This window comes from Molossus molossus, unplaced genomic scaffold, assembly GCF_014108415.1.
Source record: "Molossus molossus isolate mMolMol1 unplaced genomic scaffold, mMolMol1.p scaffold_m16_p_18, whole genome shotgun sequence".
NCBI lineage: Eukaryota > Metazoa > Chordata > Mammalia > Chiroptera > Molossidae > Molossus > Molossus molossus.
In genome coordinates, this window is record NW_023425353.1 from 48,676,303 (window position 1) to 48,697,717 (window position 21,415).

The following is a 21,415-nucleotide window of genomic DNA, read 5'->3' on the forward strand; positions in this document are numbered from 1 at the left end:
AGTCAAGTAGTCAGAAGAAAGCAGAAACCATTAACAAATTAGAAACATACTAAAGACATTTTGAGTGCAAAGTATTTTGCAAGTCATGGTCTCTCTGGCACTGGATAATCACTGTACATAATTAAATAAAATCACAGAAACACTATGATCCCAGGTAGTTTTCAGTTTACATTTTTAAATCACTTCCTATAAAATAAGCGTATTTGTTAACCCTATGATGTCCAGACATCAGGAAATTATATGAGGAAATCCTCCTGTTCAGGTACATCAGGGGAGTTTACAAAATGTAGCAGCAAACACGAGGGTCTTTGGAAATGATTATGCTGCTATGAATACAAAGGAATCACTTCACTGGAAGCACAAAAACAATAACAAGCACCGTGGGTAATAAGTTCTCTATTATCAATTGCCAATAGAGTCTAACTCTTTTTAAGGCAGTACCAAAGGATGCCAGCTCTATTTTCTACTTAAAAGTGGCTATATTTGCAAGTTCCTATCTGAGGCATAAGTTAAATCTGTTATTTTAACTACAATCTGATAATACGGTCTCAGATTGTAAACTACATGAGTTAGTATTTTAGAATGGATTAAAAACATTCAGAATTGCTAAAATATCAGCTTTTGGCATTTCTCATGATCCTCTGTAAGATCATTCTTCACTGTTTTGTACTTTAATTACAAATGATTAAAGGGAGCATTGTAATTTCATTAATATTTTCATCCTAATTTTCATGTCACTATTTTCAATATTTCCGTGGCTTCTCAACAGTCATTTCATTTTCATTAAACGATCCTCTTGCCAAATTAGTTTCACAACCCCATTCATCCAGTCCTACAGGCTTAACAAGAACAATATTTATTTATTTCATGTGGAGCTAAGAGTATATAAAAGATGACTAAAAAGACTTGCTAGAAGTTAAAGACAGCTCAGAAAAGCAAAAACTAAGTAACAAATACTAACACAAAACAGAAAGAACTCCATCAATCTGAGCTATACATAAAATTTCTAAATTCCTTTTAAAATACAAATATGGCAGTGCTTTATATAAAGATGTAAAATCTGTCAACTGCTTTCAGATAATAAACTGTAAATGCAAATGAGCACCAACTATTTACATTAACAATTTTTTACATTAACTATATTTGTTACCTTTCAAATGTTTGTATAATCTTTAAGCAACATATCAATTAAAATAAATAAAATATTTAGAAATGAAATCACAGATAACAATCTATTAAATATTATCTATACAACAGAAAGACAATGTAAACAGAAAAATGAAAGGCAATTCTTACTAGAATAAAGTAATACTGATCATAAACCCACTTAAGAGAATTCTGACTCCTGATTATTTCATCGTTCTACTTATAATAGAAAAATAATCAAAACCTTGAACCTGATATAAACTAAACCACATTTAAGTAAAAGACAGCAAAGGCAGAGAACAGAATGAGCATTCTGGGCTCTAATAAAGTCTTAGAATTCAGAAAAATATTGTCTACAAAGGCAACAAAAGTTAACTATTATAACTGGCATTTCATAGCTTCTAAAATTCATAAATTTATGACTGGGATGGGGGTTTAACATCTGTGATTTTACTTGTCTATCTGAATGAAAACCTAGATGTGGAGGTTTTAAGATTTAAAATAAATTTTAAAACAAAAAGGTCAAAACTATAGTACTTATCTAGAAAGTTTCCATTGTCCTACCTCTATAGTTAAAAAATTCCATCGCTTGTGAAACATGATGGACATCGACATAAATGAAACATACACAGAGAAGCCATGACATGTTACTGTTTGTCTCACAGCATCGGCATAACAACTCCCTGGTTCTTCCCATAAAGCACTAATGAAGTGAAATATGTGTAACTCAAGTTAAAATTATAAATATATGGACAAAGTATTAAGGTTGTTATGAATTGTCACTGATAAACAAAGATTTAAATAAATGTACACTGAATACATTTCCCCACATGTTTCAATTGCAGAACAGAAAAAAATTTTTCGACAGAATAAATACTTGAATAGTAAGAGCCATACACCTCCCTGCTAAAAGACCATTTCATTATCTACAGTCTCCATGGCGCTCAGACACCACTCTAAAAACCCGGTGGTCACGCACAAATAGCATGACATACAATATCGTTATGTATTGTGACATGAAATACACATATTATATACATACATATACACACACACACACATATGTATATGTATTTGTGTATCTATATATAATTCCTCTTGGTTCAATTCTATAATGAAGTTTCAGCATCCATGTATTTCTTTGTTGGTTCATCTTCAATATTTATTTTCACACTCACAGGTTTTTCAGGGCTATTTAAAACAAAGAATGAGAAAAAATGATTTTGAAACAAATAGATATTACATTATAAACATGGCCAACAATAAGTATTCACAGTAAGCCTTTCAGATAACTATTAATAATATAAATGTCTTGCTATTATTATTTTACTGCTTTTTCTATCAATGAACTTAAGAGAGTTAAATATTAAAATTCTTAGTTTTTAAAATATTTTTCCCACTGAAATCATGTTTTTCTTACAGCTGAAGAGAAACTCTTTAAATTATTCAGTATATGACTGTTTGATTTATTAATTTTACTTTACATATAAACAGTTATAGCCCTGTACTTTTATTGCACTGACAAATCCATTAAAAATTAATCTTTATTAACATAGGTAAGCATCAAATAGATCTCCTTAAAAAAATGTAACAAATTTATAAACCTTCTCTCCCAAATTTGGTTTACAAATATAAGATTAAAACACATATTCTAAATTTTTAAACATTAATATAAAATCCCATGTATATGAATTTAATGAACTGACAATTATAACACATGAATATATCTAGAATTTGAAAATTTTTCAAAAATATAAAGACACACAATGCTTTGCTGCATTCTCCAGACAAAACTGAAGCAAGGAACCCCCACTCCCAACATTTTTCTGTTGAACAAAATAACCCAAAGGTTCTCTTCCTTCCCATTTGATTTTGAATTGAGGGATAATCTAAATGATAGAAGTATAACAATACTGTAATATTACTATAAGGCAGATACACACACACACACACACCATAAACATATAACTATATCAACAATCTGGGCCAGGAGTGCTGACAAGGGGTGAAAAATTAAAAGTAAGATTAATAGTAAAATACTCACTGCATGAAAACCCAAAATGACAGAGTTTAATCTCAAAACTTTTAAAAAACAGAAGTGAATAAAAGAAACCATTAGCTTAGAAATTAGAACTCAAGAAATGATAACATAAAAAAGAGAGAGAGAGATTAAGTAGGAGCAAAGTTCTAAAAGGAGGTAGGGAAAGAATTTTTAAAAAAATACTAATCAATTATCATCAAAAGTTGACGGCCAGAAAGACGATAACTTAAGCAGAAGCAGCTACGTGACTGCTTGCCTGGAAAAATGTTAATGTGATGCCCAAACTGAGCATATTGACACCCAACATAGTATCTGGCACAAATCATACACAAAATAAATATTTGTTGAAAATGAATGAGTACCCAACAAGATTATACCTCATTTCTCCAGAAACCTAAGGGATTAAAGTACTAATGATTATCAAACTGGAACCCCTGAGGTTCAGGCCTTGAAATGAAGAAAAAAGGGTTACATAACAAGAAATAAAAGGGGTATAAAACAGTTATATGATATATGGGACATTATTAAATTGAATGGCTTTTATATCCATGGATTAAATTTCTTCCAAATAGCTTCAAGAAAAATATTTGCCTCAACTAAAGAAATCACAGGTTAAAACAAAACAAAATCTTGTTTTTCTTTTCTTCTTGGTCCAGAAAGGTGATTGAGGTAGAGTGCTCAATTATAGAATGTATCTAATCCCTAGTAGTTATCTTTCTTTATTTGGTTTCTGATCTTTTATATATGTATTTCATACTACCATAAGTATATATTCATCTTTATTATACAATAGCTTTGATTTTTTGAAATAGAAAATATATTAAAAAAATAAACAAAACAATTAGTATCTATATCTGATTCCAGCATCCAGAAAAATAATGGATTAATAGGTGAAAGAAAAAAGGTAGGAAAAGAAGAAAAAAAGTCAGTTTTAGGTAAGGAGAACATAAATTATGTAAATGAAGTTAAACGTAACGGTTTTATTGAACAGCTATCCATAAGCAAACTGAACACTGGCCACAGAAAACGGGTGAATTATCACAGCTACCTCGTGTTAGCTCTGGTTACTTTGGCATTCTCGGTATTCATGGCAAGTGCCTTCCACTGTGCAGTTTTGGCCATTTCATCTGATATGTTAACAACTGAGGGATCGACACTGAAGAACAAATACACTTTCTGGTTAGTATTCAGTACTTGCAAAAGCATTAATAATGTCATTATTATTACTTATATCATATTTGCTTTCATCAACTTAAAACAGAAAACTCTTTGCCATGCACATAAACCAAGGTCTAGCAAGATATCAGAATACTGGAAAATTCTGTGATAAAGGTCTCATGAGGAAACGCATCTTTCTTTATAATCAAAACTAGGAGTAAGAGTAATTAAAAATTGGCAATGATGCCCAAAGATGATCATCTTGGCTATAGGTATACTACTGAAATAACATAAAAGAATATATTAATGTGCTTATAAATGCAAGAAATAATACTGCCTCAAGTCAGTTAGAAAATTTTTGTAACTGGCACAAAATTCAATCTCATCAAATAACTATCTGAAGTGGTAAGAAAACATTAACATTACGGTTTTAAAAAACAACCCTTGTTTTTTTAATGCTCTTAAACACATTAAAAAGAATGCTGGGAAAGGTGACACTTTAAAATTGAAAACGGAGCCTGGCCAGTGTGGCTCAGTGGTTGAGCAGCAACCCATGCACCAAGAGGTCGCTGGTTCAACTCCTGGCCAGGGCACATGCCAAGGCTGTAGGCCCAATGCCCAGGTCGGGGCGGGGGTGGGGGCGGGTGCAGGAGGGGGCCAATCAATATTATCTCTCATCAATGTTTCTATCTCTCTCTAAAATCAATAAAGAAAAAATTTTAAAGCATTTAACTATTTCAGACAAAAACGTAAAGAATAAAAATAAAATTGAAAACAGAGCTCTAAAAATATCTCAACAAATAAGACAAAAACAGACTTATAAGTACTGATATTTGCTGGCATTCACATGTTTAGTATCAAAGGTTATATTAAGTTAATCAAAATGAAAATCAAAAGAAAATGTTATCTCATGATTAATAACAAGTATCTCTATGAAATACTGAAAAAATTTACTTCAAGACCCCAAATCCAATAATGATGATATCCATAAATCATTATGGGCTCAAGGTTGTCAGTCACAAATAATATGAAAGAACTATGAATAGAAACACATCTGCAAGCTCTCTATCTTCGGGAAAGAAAACATTTCATGCAAAAACGAGACAAATACAAATGTCATGTTAGATGTTAAATTAACAATGTGATGGCAGCTAGGTTATAAATGACCAAACAGCCATCATTTAGGGAGTGCTAGCTTTGTTTATTCTTCAAATCCAAATATCATTTAAAATTTAAGACTAGAAAAGTGGGACATGATCATTTTAGAGTCTCTAGAAATGGCTATTTCATCAGGTCTTTCATTTAAAAGTGCACAAAATTTCAATGCCCACAATCACAATGGCACAGCCACACACTTCAAACTGTGCCTGCTCGGAGTAAATACTTCTTTGCATGGTTGCCAACTTTAATAACTGAAGAGAACAATTCTAGAAGCACTTTTAACTTCTAAATGACCTCCCTTAAGTAAGAACTTTCCCATCAGTAGACATTAAGACCTTTTTGAAGAAAGTATATATTCTGTTTTCCCCCAAAACTAGGTGGGAAAGCTTTTTCTCACATTAAATTATTTTCACATTTTATAGGGCTTTCCGGTTTCCAAATGCTGTCATCAATGATCTCACTGATTTTCATGGCAAGTAATCCAAAGCTAATTAAAATGTTAAATTTTGGCAGATAACAAGTCAGCCAATTCCTAGCATTCTTGATGTTTAATTTTTAAGCAAAGCAGCATTAATCATGGCTCATGTCATCACTTAAAAAATAAAAGCAAATATGCAGATATCCATTCTTTTGTTAAATTCAGGCAGTATAAGTACAAACTGCAATTACATGTGTCCAGGCCCATGTATAAACACACTCAGAAAGTGCTCATGTAGGACCAACAGAAATCTCCGCCAGTTGGTAAATGTCACTAATACCCATCAGGGCAGTTCCCACAACTTTTAGAAGACAACCAACAAAGTTAACATATTAATTCATTTAACAAATGTTTACAGAATCTAGCAAAGCAGAGCACTGTAGTTGAATATATTAAGATGTCTATATGTAGCATTTAAAGTATATAAAGATTTGAGGGGCCCTGGCCGGTTTGGCTCAGCGGTTGGAGCGTCCACCTGCGGTCCGGAGAGACCCAGGTTCGGTTCCCGCTAAGGGCATGTACCTCGGTTGCAGTTTGTCCCCGGCCCTGGTTGGTCATGCGGGTGGCAGCCACTCGATGTGTCCCTTTCACATCGATGTTTCCCTCTCTCTCTCTTCCTCTCTCTCCCTCCCACTCTATCTGTACAAAAAATGGAAAAATGTCCTCGGGTGAGGATAAAAAAAAAAAAAAAAAAAAAGATTTGAGGGAAAATCATGAAAGGTAACATAGAAAAATAACAATTTTTAAAATTAATAGTAAAAAGCATAGAGAAAAATTAATAAACTCATTTATCATGCTAATCAACATGTACAAGTCCAAGTGTGACCTCTGTAAAAACTATAAAGATTAGCTAAAAATAAAAAAAGGTTGAAGCAAATTAATTAAATTCCAAGAAATGCTTTAAGTTAACTGGTCACAAAAGAAACCTATATACTCTCTAAAACTGATTTTTCTACTATAAATAGCTAATCAAAATGGAATAAATGTGTAGAAATAGGAATCAGAGGTGTGCATAAATAATGTAGGTTTCTAATCTTTCAAAACTACAAAAAACGTTTCCATTTCCCAACCTTGAAGTTCTTAAATTTAAATATAAATCACCAAAATTATACATGACAAATGATATATAAAACTTAATTATTTTTTCATAGTACGAAACTTCACTACCTATGGTCAAATCACACCTTTGGAGACGAAGAGCCTCTAAATAGAGTTGCACACTGGAAGGTTATCAGAAAATGCATTACAGATGTTTACTGCCCAGCACACAGATCCCAGCTGGGCTACAGAAAGATCAGGAATACTCAGAGACTTGAGTGTTGGGCTGAAACTTCACTGAAATTGAAACACTGATGAAAGACAAGTAAATCTTATCTGCTTGGCACAGAAATTAAAGGCTGCGGTTCAAGTCTCGCTTTTTCTTCACTCCTGCCTATACCCTGGGAGGGGAAGGAGCTAGAGAAAAGCATGAAGCCCTCCTGTAGCTGGGGGGCCAGATGCAAGTTTCATCGCCTTTTTAAAAATAGGTTATCACTATTTTAAAGAAGCATCACACAGCTTATCCATGCAATTGGCATGTATGTAAAACACATTTTACAAGATAAAGTGATATCTCACCTGTATTTTAGGGCCTTAACAGGAATCTGCAGAAGACTTCCCCCTTCAAATGGAAGGTGCACAGTGTCGTCTTCAGCTTGAAGCATTCGCTCAGCTTCCTTTGGAGCAAGACACACAGAGATCACTTTTCCCAGATTATTTCAAATCAACTTCCATGTTACAAGTCAACACACAGATTTAAGTTTTATTTTACTTTTTGTCAAAAGATGTTTACTTAAAAGTCCTTTTTGTCATTATGTATACCAGGTTATTAAAATACTGTTAAAATTAAAGTGCACCTAAAATATACTTCTGCATTTCAGGCTACATTAGATTGTAGACTATGATGTAGAATTACTGTGTTACCTATGTTTTCATACTGCTACATTCTTCTGAGTGGTGATTATTAAATATACAAATATGTAATTTTTTAAAAAAGTATTTTTGTGTCAGGACTATGAATGGAGCAAGTTGGTAAAATGGGTAAAAAACATATTTGGGCCCTGGCCGGTTTGGCTCAGCGGTTAGAGCGTCGGCCTGCGGTCCTGAGAGACCCGGGTTCGGTTCCCGCTAAGGGCGCGTACCTCGGTTGCAGTTTGTCCCCGGCCCTGGTCGGTTGTGCGGGTGGCAGCCACTCGATGTGTCCCTTTCACATCGATGTTTCTCTCTCTCTCTCTGTTCCTCTCTCTCCCTCCCACTCTACCTGAGCAAAAAATGGAAAAAATGTCCTCGGGTGAGGATAAAAAAAAAAAAAAAAAATTAAAAAACATATTTGGGACAAGTTACCTACTAACCTCTCTCTGCCTCAGTTCCCTTACTTGTAAATGGGGGAAAATAAAGTACTTACACTTAATAATGCTTTATTCGGAGGTATTAAAGGAGTTGATTCCCATAAAAAGACTGTAATAGTGTCTGCTACTTTGTACAAAATACTAAAAAAGTGATGGGTGTAAATTTAAAATTCTTGCTTTTACCTCTTCCTCTTTTTTCTTTTTGTCATCTTCTTTCTTTTTCTTACTTTCTGGCATAAGATCATCAAGCCAACTAAGTTCTCGTTTTGTGAAACACAGATCCATGAGTTTACGTATAAAGACTAATGCAAGAACCTTAAAAAGTAGGGGAGAGAATATTCAGTAACATCTAAAAATATGTAAATTACGTTACTTGAAGAAAGAAAAGGTATCTATTAGACCATAAATAATTTCAAAAAGCACTTTATATATTTTATTTTAATATGATTTCACGTACCAACTTATTTCAAAGGAACTGAGTCAACTGTATCTTTCTGAGCTTTGTGCTCAAAGAAAAGATAAAAAGGCATTTTTAACCTTTTCTTATACAAATCCCTTGGACTCTATATAAAATTACAAAGCAGTTGAAGCATGACGTCTTCAGTTAAAAAAAGGTTATAACTTTTATGATGACTTTGCATTTTATACATTATTTAAGTAGAGATAATAAAAAAAAATGAGCAATGCATTAGAGAACCCATTATCCAGCATCAGGTTTTAACTTTCCAATCATATTTGTGAAAAAGATATGTTTTTACTTAGTCTGCTTTTCTTTAAATGTTACTAAGGCTCAAGATGTTTTCAAATGTTGACTGGCAATTTGGATTTCCCTTTCTGTTCTTACTATTTCCTATTCTTTGCCTCTTTTGCAATTGATTTTTATGACTTGTCCATGAATTCATGAGTACTGTGTAGTTTGAACAGAAACACACTTCCTGCCTTTTATGTTAAAAATATTTTCCCCTAAATATACAATCTGATATTACCATGAACATATAAAACATTTAACTGTCATGTGATCAAATCTCTCTTTCTTTTACAGTTGGGTTTCCTTAGCTTCTTTGAAGTTATCCTCAAATGACTGGATTATAACAAATATTCTTCAAAATTTTCTACTACAATTTAACATTTAAATCTTGAGTTCATTTATGACTTCTTTCTGAATATGGAATCATATAGGGAAAGCAACCTTATTTAGCTCCCATTATATATCCAAATCTTCTAACAATATACTAAATTTTCCCACAATAAATGAGTCACAACCTTTAATGAAATAATCTGCTTGGTAAGGTATTCAAGTGGTCAATTCTCATATATTCAGATTAATTTCTGAACTCATAAGGTCTTGAAAAATTTGTCTATTTGTCTGCTCCTATGCCAATTCCATATTGTGTAGCTACATTGACCTAACAGCAATTTTAAAAAATTTAGCTATCAAAACAGTTTGGTCTCCAAACAGTAATAGTCAAGTCCCTTACCCCTGGAAGCAGCCAGGAATTCTTAATTATAATTATCTTCATTCTATTATTCTCTAGTATTTCTTATATCTTTATTTTAAAATTAATACACAATTTACATATAGTAAAATACAAAAAAAGCAAGTGTACAAGTTTGATGCTTCTGACAAATGTATATACTCATGTAACCCACACTCAAACTAGATCTAGTACATTTCTACCATCCATGTTGTTGACTCTGGCATTTATTTTTCTCCATACACTTTAAAATGACCTATAGTTCACCAATGCTCCCCCAACACATACACAAAACACACATGCAAATAAAACTAGTAAGTCTCATATTTGGAAGTGACATTTTTAGAATAGTCTGCAAAACAAAAACCATGGTATATCTTTGTGTTAGTTCAGATCTTTATGTCCTTCAGTATTGTTAGAGGTTGAATCGTGTGCCCCACAAAAGATGCATCTAAGTCCTAACTTCCAGTACCTCAGAATGTGACTTTATTTGGAGATGGGGTTGCTTCCGATGTAAAATACGTCTGGTGTCCTCATAAAATGGTCATGTGAAGACACAGTGACACACAGAGAGAACACCATGTGATGACGAACGCAGACAGAGTTCTGCAGTTGCTAACCAAGGAATGCCAAAGATGTCAGCAAACCACCACAGCCAGGACGAGGCACAGGACTCCTCCCCCCCAGATTTCACAGGGAGCACGGCTCTGCCTATCCCGGGATTTCTGACTTCTCCCCTCTACAACTGCGAGACAATGAATTTCTGCTGCTTTAAGGCAATGAGTTTGTGGTACTTTGTTTCAGCAGCCCCAAAAAAACTAGTACAAATAAGATTATTAAGTTTATGTTTCTTTAAATAGGCCTTTCCTTTTAAATCTGGTCTTAAGTATTTTATAGTTTTTGGTCACTATTGTAAATTCAATTTTTCCCCCATTTCCAATTTTAGCATTATTACTAGGATAGAGCCTATCTTAGTAATTCTACATTTTTTTATATCTAGCCACCATAACAAAATTCTTAATTCTATTAGGGCTTTTATTCTTTTGTATTTGAGTCATTTGAACTAATAGATACATAATCACATTATCAACAAATAATGTTACCTCCTCTTTATAACAAATATATCACAAAAATTTCAATATAAAATAACAACAGTAAGAGTGGGTCACCCTATATTAAAACTCATTTATAGTATCTATGTGGGGGTTTTTTTCTTCTTAAAACACACACACACAGATATGGACAACAGTATGTGATTATCAGAGGTAAAGGAAGGTGGAGGCAGGGAGAAGTGGGCAAAGGGGACAAAGAAACTGACTTTGGGTGGTGAGGACATGATGCAGAGTGCAGATGATAAGTTATAGACTTGAAACCTGTATTGTTTCATTAACCAATGTCACCTCAATAAATTCAATTTTAAAAAATCCTCATTTACAGATTTTTATTTACAATGACTGAAGTTTATTAAAAAGTCTTACGTTGATAATTCTTGATGCTAAAGTACAACTGTCTATTTAATAATGATACATTACTTATAGAAATGCTGTACATTCATTTGTTGACATTTTAAGGTTTTTTTTGCATTTATATTAGTGAGGAGGCACAATAGTTCTTTTATACAACTTATTAGGCTTTGCTATTAAAATTTTCCTAGTGTTTCATTAGAAAAAAATACAGAAGTTTCCATCTTTCCCTTTGGTCTGGAATAATTCAAGATGTATTGGAATTAACTGCCCTTTAAACTCAGCTGTTAACACATCTGGGCCTGGTACTCCAAGGGCAAACCTTTTACCCTTTTTCAAGTCTCTTCTATGAAACTGAGTTATACAGATCTGGATGTTTTATACTTCTCTTTGGGTCAATTCCGGAAAGGTATGTATAGTATGGAAATAATCCATTTCCTCTAGATCAGGGATAGACAGACCACAGCCCTGGGTAAATCTGCCCACCATCTGGATGACCTGTGCACTATGCATAGCTTTTACAGATGAACATTCAGAATTGATCTGATGATGGAGAACACTAACTCTGAACCCCAATCAAGTGAAATATTATCCCAAAGGAAAAAGAATTCCATTCTTCTCACTAGCAGTCTTTCATTTAAAACAAAACAAAACAACTGTACAATTACTTTTTAAATTTCATCAGTAAGAAACTGCAGACATTTCTCGTTACATAAATGTCCATATAATATTCTGTTGCCTACAAAGCCTAAATATTTACTATCTGAACTTTTACAGAAAAAAGTTTGTCAATCTCTGCTTCAGATGATCAAATTTATTGCTACAGATTCATGTAACATTTCTTAAACCCCCTCCAATCTGTTCCATAGCAGTGGTTTTATAAATATCTTTTCTGTTTCTTAATCCTGTAGATTGTGCTGTCTCATTTTCTTCTTTACTTAGGCCTGGGAGGAGTTTACCCATTATTGATCTTTTAGCTGTTGTTAATCCTTACCCAAGAGTATTTTTTTTCAATTGACTGATTTTTTTTTTTTTTTTTAGAGAGAGAGTCAAAGGGAGGAAGGGAGGAAGGGGGAAAGAGAGAAAGGGTGAGAGACATCAATGTGAGAAAGACACATCAACTGGTTGCCTCCCGCACACATCCTGACCAGGGCCAACACTCCTGCCCCTGAGCCAAACCAGCCAGGGCCTTTACTGATATTTACAAATAAAAAACTTGGTTTCATTTTTTAAAATCATCTTGAAGAATAAAGGCAATAAAGGAATACATTTCCCTATGAGTGCATTTTTAGCTGCATCCCACAGACTGTTAAAAAGTTCTCCATTTCAATATCTCACAATGGTTTTACAACTCAGTTTTCTACCCAGAGATTATTTCGACATTTAATTTCTATGTACTTAAGGTTATTTTAGTGGCTTCTCATTATTTATCTGTAATGTATTTGTGACAAGGAAATATTACCTGTATAATCTTTACAGCTTTTTAATTTTAACATATTCTTTATGGCCATGTACATAACCAAATTTACATGGTATTTACAAAAGGATGAATATTCTCCATTTGCAAAATATAATATTCTGCAATAATTTAATGAATTACATTGTCTTATTAATATCATTCTATTGTCTTTAGTATTTTTAAACTCCTAGATCTATTAATTTCTGAAAAAGATGTACTGAAGTAGCTTATTAAAGAACCAAGCTGTTCTGGTCACTTTGGTTTTTACAACAGGCTATCATATTTATTCCACAAATATCCTAAACCCTAAAGTTATTTAAAAGTACAAAATAGTGTTCTATAGCCCCAAGACTAAAAATAAACAAACAAAACTAAAATGTAGAAAATAACAAATTCAGTTTCGAAAATGCTTAGTTTAATAGCTAGAAAAAGCTAATTCATATTTCAAAACACCCATGGTGCTTAAAATAGGCTATGCCTTTTCTCAAAGTCAATTATAAATATTAATAATTACTATTACACAAAATAATGTATTAATTAGTGACAAAGTCTGAAAAAAAAAACTTACCATCATGGGAAAAACTACTGCAGCAGCTGAAGCTTTTATTACCCACAAAAGAACCAGACAAGTAAGCTGAATGACTGTGAAAATATGGACCTTCCAGAGAGGCACATAACGGAGGTATATCAGATCGGGCTGGTGCTTAGCAGGCATTCCAAATAATTTTATACGGTCAAAAAACTGTATGTGGAATGAAAATCAAAATAAGAAAACAGTTTCAACAAAAATATAATTTCTGCTACCTAGGAAAAGAAATTACATTTAATGTTAGGGTTTTGTGATTAAAACTGTAACTCCCTTGATTTGTTCTGATAGCACAGGAGAATGTTTCAGGATAGTACATCTGCACCCAAGGAGGAGGGAGGGAAAAAATCGTGTGAACTAATGCAATTAATTTAATCAGAAAACTCAAGCCAAAATGCTTTAATTTGGGGGATTACAATATTTAGATAAATTTGTCTGCTATAATCACAGGCATGAGTCATTTAATCTTTCAATTTATTCCTAATATAAATAATAAAAGAGTAACAATCTCGTAAGATCTTCCTAGCTAACATTACCAATTTTTCACCAACTAAAAAGAAAACTGTGAGCAAATTCTTTGGTCTTTTGAGCTTTAATTTTCCTCATTTATAAATTGGGAGTAAGATTAGCCCTACCTACCTCACAAAATTATTGTAAAAAAAAAAGTGAGTTAATAAGATCATTTCTTGCCCAATGGAGAGCAGATCCTAGACGGTGTTGAAAAAATCTAGACGCTGCCTTTGAGAAGTCTTGCCAGCCACTAGCTGGCAACTTGAGACAGTATGCTTTTCATTATAGGAGGTGGCCATAGGGGACCACCTATGTGAAGATGAAAAATAATCTTTACAAACCATGTTTTATGAGCTACATATTTTACACTAAGATTGGATTGATATAAATCTTAATAAATTGCATCAGGTTGTCTTCCAGGAAGTATTATAAATAAGACAAAACAGAGTAGTGAAATCATGGGTTCTAGACTTGGCTCCCTTGCTCACTTAGTTAAGAACCCTCAGTGAGTCTCTTGATTTCGGTTTCCTGATTTACAAAATTAGCACTTCTTCCTTTCCTGCTTCCCAGTGTTGTTTAGAAGATCACAGAAAATAATTTCTGTACCAGCTTTATAAACTGTATTGTACCATACCAATGGCAGGTATCACCCTTTTTATGGAACACTAGTATCCACCTTTTTTTCCTAAGCACTGAAATTGTTTAGCTTGTCAGAAACAGCACTCTTTCCCCATTCTAATTCTTTTTATCTTCCCCCACACTGTGCTAGTCTTTAATGACAGAGGGCTTCTCAAAGACTTCCATTAGAAACAGGCAGGACCCTATCAGTTCAGGATTTCACTCTCGAGGAAGAAAAATGTGCAGTTGGCCAATAATCACTAGTAAATGTGAATGTGATGTCACCAGTTAACATGCCCTCAAAATACTAGGGATGAGAATAAATTGCTACAATCATAAAAATAATCTTCACAAACGAAAAATTTTTAAAGTTTTTCTACAAAAATTATTAAACGGTTAAGACTTACTTGGATTCCTTTTAGTGAGGAAACTCCCATATAAAGAAAAACACCATATAGAACAGGCATTGGGATAAACTGTAAATAAAATTACCACAATCAGAACCCATGCTACCGAAACAATTTAGTCGACAAACACCTATTGCGACAGAATTAAATGACTTTTCAGCAATGAGATCTAACTTTTTTATACATAAGAGAAATGCTAGTAAACAATAACCTCCTTGAAAATTGTTTGTCTTCTGCATGTTCCTTCCTAAAAGGGGAGTGGGCATGTTCCCTGGTTAAGAGATCGAGAACTACATTCCACTACTTGGTTTAAAAACCCAGCTAGCCTCTTATGGAGCCTTCGCTACTCTGTGCTTTAGTCTCCTGCATCAGAATGCAATGAAAATTAAAGTATTTCAAATACATAAAATACTTTAAAAAAGCCCATGGTATATATAGATCACTCAAAAAGCATTAGCCATTATTATCTACCATCACTACCCCTACAGTGACTATTACACAGTAATGTTTACTAAATATAACAGTTGAACTCCACCCCCAAAAGAAAGTTCTTATTACTTTGGCAGTGAGGAAGATCCCAAACCGCCTACTTAGTCCACGTCTAACTAAGCCTCCTACAGGACAGCTATCAACAGACCCCATCCATTTACTCAAAAATCGCAATCAGCACTCTCACCCAAGCGGGAGAGAGCTGCAGGATAAAGGACCTAAGAGCTACAGAGGAGACTCTACTAAACAACCTAGTATGTCTTTCCTAAAAAGCTTGGAGAAAACAGTAACTCAGGAAGAGGGGGGAAAAATGCTTACAATCTAATCAATATACTCAGGAAATTTCAAAAAAATATTTTATCCACAAAAAGTGCTAAGAAAAGTGAATAAACAGAATGAAAACAGTCCCTGGAAATTAAAGATATTGATGTATATACTGTACACATAGAGCTATGTGGTACACAGTCACCATATTACAAATTAAAAGAAAAATTTAAAGCAGTTCTTTTTAATTCATTTAAAAATAATAAATCAATTATAAAATAACAGAAAATTTTATAGAAAACTATAATTTCAAAAACAAATTAAGTAAGAGTAGCAGCAATGTTTTGCATTTCTGTAAATCTCTTTAGTGGGTGGTGGTGGAACAGACACAACTAAATTCTCAAATCTGTATGTACATTCAATCTGCTGCAATATGCTGTTTTGGCTGAAGTATACGAAGAAAATTCAGCCTCACACAGTTATATAATTGGAAATCATATTCCTGGACAAGGGTGCCAGGGACTCCCAGAGGTCCTTGAACTAGACTTTGAAAAACAACTGTCTGTGGTAAAGATATTCAGTCTAAAGGTAATAAAGTGAAAAATAAAATTATGAAAGTATACAAAACTATAATGGTGGTAACCACCAAAATAACTCAAAAGACAAAAAAGTAAAAAGAATTACATCTGGGTAGTTCCTTTCAGAAAGTGGGAATAAGCAAGACTAGCCTTTCATTTCAGAGCTTTCTTGATATTCTACTTGACTTTTTCCTGCCTACATGCACTTAATACTTAAAAATTTTAAACTTTCAAAATGTATAGGGCAACTTTTATCAGGAAAGCATCCTATCAGAGGGCATATTTTTCGTGCTGTCCCAAGCACTTCTAAAAATACACTCACCACTATGCAGTAATTGCCCATTACCTATGTTTCACCAACTAGACTTCCAAGTTCTTCAAAGTAGACAAAAAGGTATTCTAATTATTATAGTTTCCCTGTTGCTCAATAGAAAACTAAGTACTCAACAAATATGTACTGAATTAATTGGCTGCTAAAAGTCCATGAAAAGAGGCCAAAGAATTATAATTTAAACTATAATTTTTTTTTCCTTTATTGATTTTAGAGAGAGAGGAAGTGAGAGGGAGAGAGAGATAGAAACATCGATGAGAGAGAACATCGATTGGCCGCCTCCTGCATGCCCCCCACTGGGGATCGGGCCCACAACCTGGGCATGTGTCCTGACTGGGAATCGAACTGGCGACCTCTTGGTGCATGGGTCGAGGCTCAACCACTGAGCCACACCAGCTGGACTAAACTATAATTTTTTTTAGTTACTATATAATATACATACATACACATTTATATACTCCAAGCTTGTACCCTAATTTATAAATTGTATGTAACTCTTTATTAATTTTGTTTACAATAAAAATAACTACAGCACCAAGGGAAAAATGGAGTTGAGCTCTTCCAGGATAAACAGAAAATTTCAGATTAGATGCTTAGCTGTTTGTTACGGTTATTGTTATTTCTTTTAATCATGAGATTCAATTAGATGTTTACAGAAAAAAGCAGATGTGACTAAAAGATGTTAAACATAAAGTGTAATTTCTTACATGCTTCATTTATAATATTAGCTATTCATATTTTTCTACTAAATGCTACTACTTTTGTTTCATTTAGTTTATTAGGAAGAATGCATTAGTTTAATTAATAGGAATATTATTTTGCCCAGCCTGACTAGCTCAATTGGTTGAGCATTGTCCTGTGCACCAAAAGGTTGCCAGTTCAATTTCCAGTCAGAGCACATATCTGGTTTTGGGTTTGGTACCTCGTTGGGGCACATACAGAAGGCAACTGATTGACGTTTCTCTCTCCCCCCCACCTCTAAAATCAACACAAAAAATACAGATATAAAAAAAAGCATTATTTTTATATTTTGGTCAAATAACTCAGTTTCATTCACTTTTCAATAGTTCTTTTTCTAATTATGCGTTTAAAATCCTCTGACTATATTCTTCTTAGATCATATCTAAATCATGGATTAATTCCTGCCAAAACCCTATAGTCTTTAATATTATCCTTTGAAAATAGTTTTTTAGAATGGATACATCTAATATTGAAATGCCTGTTATACTAAACACCATACCAAAATATTTCTTTCCAAGTAAAGTCTAGGAAATAAAACTGGATTTACATATTTTAATGTTTCATTTTCATACAACCAGGTATAAATTTTACGATAAGAAAGATTTTAAAACATTGCAATAAAGGGATTTTACCTTTAGTACTGAAGTCATAAATACAGACAGGCCCATTAGAATAAAAATCATTAGCCCTGTCACTCGCTGCTCACGAATTCCCAAAAACTTGGGTTGTTCCCCTGGAGCAGAACATTCAGATTCAAGTTTTAAGCTGTTGACATGACTTATTGACAACACTGTTGCAGCCACAAACCATGGAAGACCCATGACAGAGCAAACTCCCAGCATGACACCAACCACAAACAAGTCAAGGTGATAGCCAGCTCCTTTCTGAAAAGCAAAATTAACATGGATTTTTATATGTCTACATTGTTCTATTAGATTAAAATTCTATACTACTAATTATGAGAGAAGAAACTTATTTTCACTTCACACCTTTTAATGTTCTCAGTCATTAGGAAAACACCCCAAAGTCTTGAAGAAATTATAATATTTGAAACAAAATTTTAAGGTCACCTTCAATTTGTGCTCCTTTCTGTTTATGATCACAGCTGTAATTTGTTGATCCATAAAGATGAGAATGGTACAAAGCAGAGCTGGAACAGCAGCTATTAATAAGGTCCACCAAGGATTTTCTCCCAAAGGGCTTATGATCCAGCCCCTATTTGGATCAGTAGGCTGTTAAAAAAAATTTTTTTTTAAAAACAGTTTTCTTCTTCTATTGCAAAAAATTCCACAGCACAGACTGTATCTATCCCCAGAAATGCCAAGGGATCAGAAAGAACCGGATTAAATCTCGGGATATGTGTAAATTATTTGCAAAGTTACCTACAGGGACTTTCCCCATCCTTGGATGCAGGTCCCATGTCATAAAATTTAGCTACTCTTTCCATCTAGAAGTAGAGTCTATATCTTCCCCTTAAACCTGGGATGATCTTACGGTTTACTTTAACCAAAAGAATAAGGCCAATGTGGTATTGTGTAGTCTCTGAGCCTTGATCTGAAAGGACATTTGCAGCTTCCTTTCTAACCCTCTTGGAACCCTGAGCTTCAGCTATTGAGTGCCCCTGTATAAGCTTTCTTGAGGAGGAGACTGGATGTAGTGAGAGAGAGACAGGAGGCAACCACCCCAGCTGTTTCAGCCATCTGAAACCCCAGGCATGTGAATGAGGTTACATGCCCCTCATCAAGGCAACAGATTACTGTGGCTACATGAAATATCACAAACAAGAGACCAGACCGCTACCCACCCAGCTAAGCCTAGTCCCAATACCACAGATCTACGAACAAATAAAAGGTTGTCATTTAAAGGCATTAAGTTGTGGGGGGTTTGCTATGAAGGAACAGATAGTGAAGCAGAGTGTCATTTCGCCATGCTCCTACCTATTCATATAATGTCAAATCAATCTACCTACCAGATCAGCTCCTAAACTAAACTGCTTTAGAGATCCTGCAGACTAGTGATCTTGGCACAGTCGGTACTAAGAATCAAGCCTCAGAACACTGTTTTGCCAAAGTACCTACCGACAAAAATCTGGCATTTTATCAGATGCTAATAATTTCAATGCTATAACATAAAATTTGTTTTATACAAAAAATACCACAACAGAGTTTAATATCTTGGAGAATATTGGACATATTAACATCTAAATGTACTTTTATTACCTAGACTTCATATAAAGCCTGTTTTTTCTTCATGAAAACATTTGTCAATACAAAAGGGAAATTTAATATTTTCTAATTTGTGTATTCCAATTTTCCCACACTGCCATATATTAGATTGCTTCATATTCACCACTGCACATATATAGAAATATTTTATCTATATAATGCATACATTCTTAAGTGTTCCTTAATTTGTTTCCTCAAGTGTATTTTATGCCCCTGGAAATCAGTCTGCTACTTGAAAGCTAGATCAATATAATAAAGATGTAGTTAGGAACCAGAAACAGGAAACAGGGCCACAACTATGGGAAACTACATCAATACTTTGAACCAATATTAATTTATAGCTTCATTTATTTGTAAAATTTGGTAAAAATAGAATGACTTTCATATAGCCATCTCTTTGTGACCTAAAATCTTTAGTGGATCAAAATCTACGCTTTTAAACAAAGGTCTCTAAACTTTATTATACACTTTTAACAGCAAAAAATATTATAAGTTTTTATAAATAAAAGTGAGCACATACACTCTATGGCTCTATACTCATTTACCTGTTATGTTACTAATGGTTATCCATAGAATGAAATTCATATAGTAAATATTATAAGGCTTAATTTTTCTTATTTTTAGATAACAATATAAACAGACCTAAATAATTTTGGTGGATCATTTTCTACCCAAGCACTCCACTTTGGAGATCAGTGGTTTAAAAAATAATGTTATTTATTTTTACCCCAGTGAAAGATAACAAACTAAAATTATCTACATCATATTCGTTATTTCTAATCACCTTTAAATCTTCTGTTTCTAAAAGAAGTCATTTAATTTGCTATATGTAAATATAAGCAGTAACACAAATACTTAACTCTAAGAATAAATCCCAGAAATTATTCAAAAGCTGCCACCTCTAATTTAAAAAAATATTATTAGATGCTATATTATGCATATGGTAATATTGTATATAAAAGAACTATAGTTTGCTAATGAAAACAAAGGGTTCATGGATGATCACATCAAGTATCTTTTTTCTTGTAGAAGAACATTTGATTCTCTCCTGTCAGATACACTAGCCTTTTAGAAATTTAACTAGGACGCCCTTGCTACTCATAAATACAAGTTTGATTTACGTCTTTAAAATGGAATAAAGATTGTTTCCTTTGCCTGGAAAGTACATCATGAACTCCAGCTCTGAGAACAAGGTCAAATTTTTTAAACCTCTCCCAACTCTTCACCATGGATATTTTCATTCATTCTCCAGGATGGACTAGCTTTGATACCTTCTTACTTATTTCCTAAACAGGTTCACCTGTCGCTTTGAATCTTGTCATTCTTTTTATATATATGGGAAATACATAAAATGTTTCCTTTCAAAGCATCAGCTTTTCAGAGAGACTAGCATATTTTAAAAATAACTACCTAGGAAGCCCAGTCTTACACTTTGAAGCAGTTTGGTAGTCCCAAGTAACAAATAGCCAAGTGTTTTCATTCTTACCTCAAATTTCTCAGGAACATGAAGTTTAGGAGATGGAACTCCTACAAGGTAGTCAATTGCAACCATTATTACTATTGTGAGAAATATAGCAAAGTCACTGATTGTCGATCGCACCTATGTTAAAGGGATTATATTAATATAAACACAGATACACTATGCATCCTTTCTAAATAATTCACATTGTTCAGATTAAAATATGCCACTAGAAAGTATGAATGAGGTTTTTAATTCATGACAATGTGTCAGTGAAATAACACATTTCACAATTAACCTACCATCCATCTCTTAAGGTACCGTTCTTTTTCTACTACTAGCTCAGACAAGTAATATACATTTGTCACTATGAATAATTCATTTATAACTATTTGACATTATGTATTAACCTCAAAGAATATATTACTATTTTGAAATA

The 21,415-nt window shown here is 33.4% G+C and overlaps 1 protein-coding gene across 8 annotated transcripts in view; it reads right to left on the minus strand.

Annotated features, from left to right (window-relative positions):
• Positions 1 to 1,290: 1,290 nt before the first annotated feature.
• SLC4A7 (solute carrier family 4 member 7) overlaps positions 1,291 to 21,415 on the minus strand; it is a 112,875-nt gene continuing 92,750 nt past the window's right edge. For 6 of the 8 annotated variants that reach the window (XM_036267234.1, XM_036267232.1, XM_036267233.1 and 3 more), the window contains 9 exons: positions 21,004 to 21,117; positions 18,363 to 18,524; positions 17,925 to 18,176; positions 14,890 to 14,958; positions 13,337 to 13,510; positions 8,555 to 8,686; positions 7,602 to 7,699; positions 4,236 to 4,343; positions 1,291 to 2,337 (listed from right to left, as the gene is read on the minus strand). In XM_036267234.1, the coding sequence (XP_036123127.1) occupies positions 2,256 to 2,337; positions 4,236 to 4,343; positions 7,602 to 7,699; positions 8,555 to 8,686; positions 13,337 to 13,510; positions 14,890 to 14,958; positions 17,925 to 18,176; positions 18,363 to 18,524; positions 21,004 to 21,117 (1,191 nt within the window). In that variant the 3' untranslated portion in view covers positions 1,291 to 2,255. The remainder of the gene's footprint in view (positions 2,338 to 4,235; positions 4,344 to 7,601; positions 7,700 to 8,554; positions 8,687 to 13,336; positions 13,511 to 14,889; positions 14,959 to 17,924; positions 18,177 to 18,362; positions 18,525 to 21,003; positions 21,118 to 21,415) is intronic. The other 2 variants (XM_036267236.1, XM_036267235.1) reach the window with 1 other exon arrangement.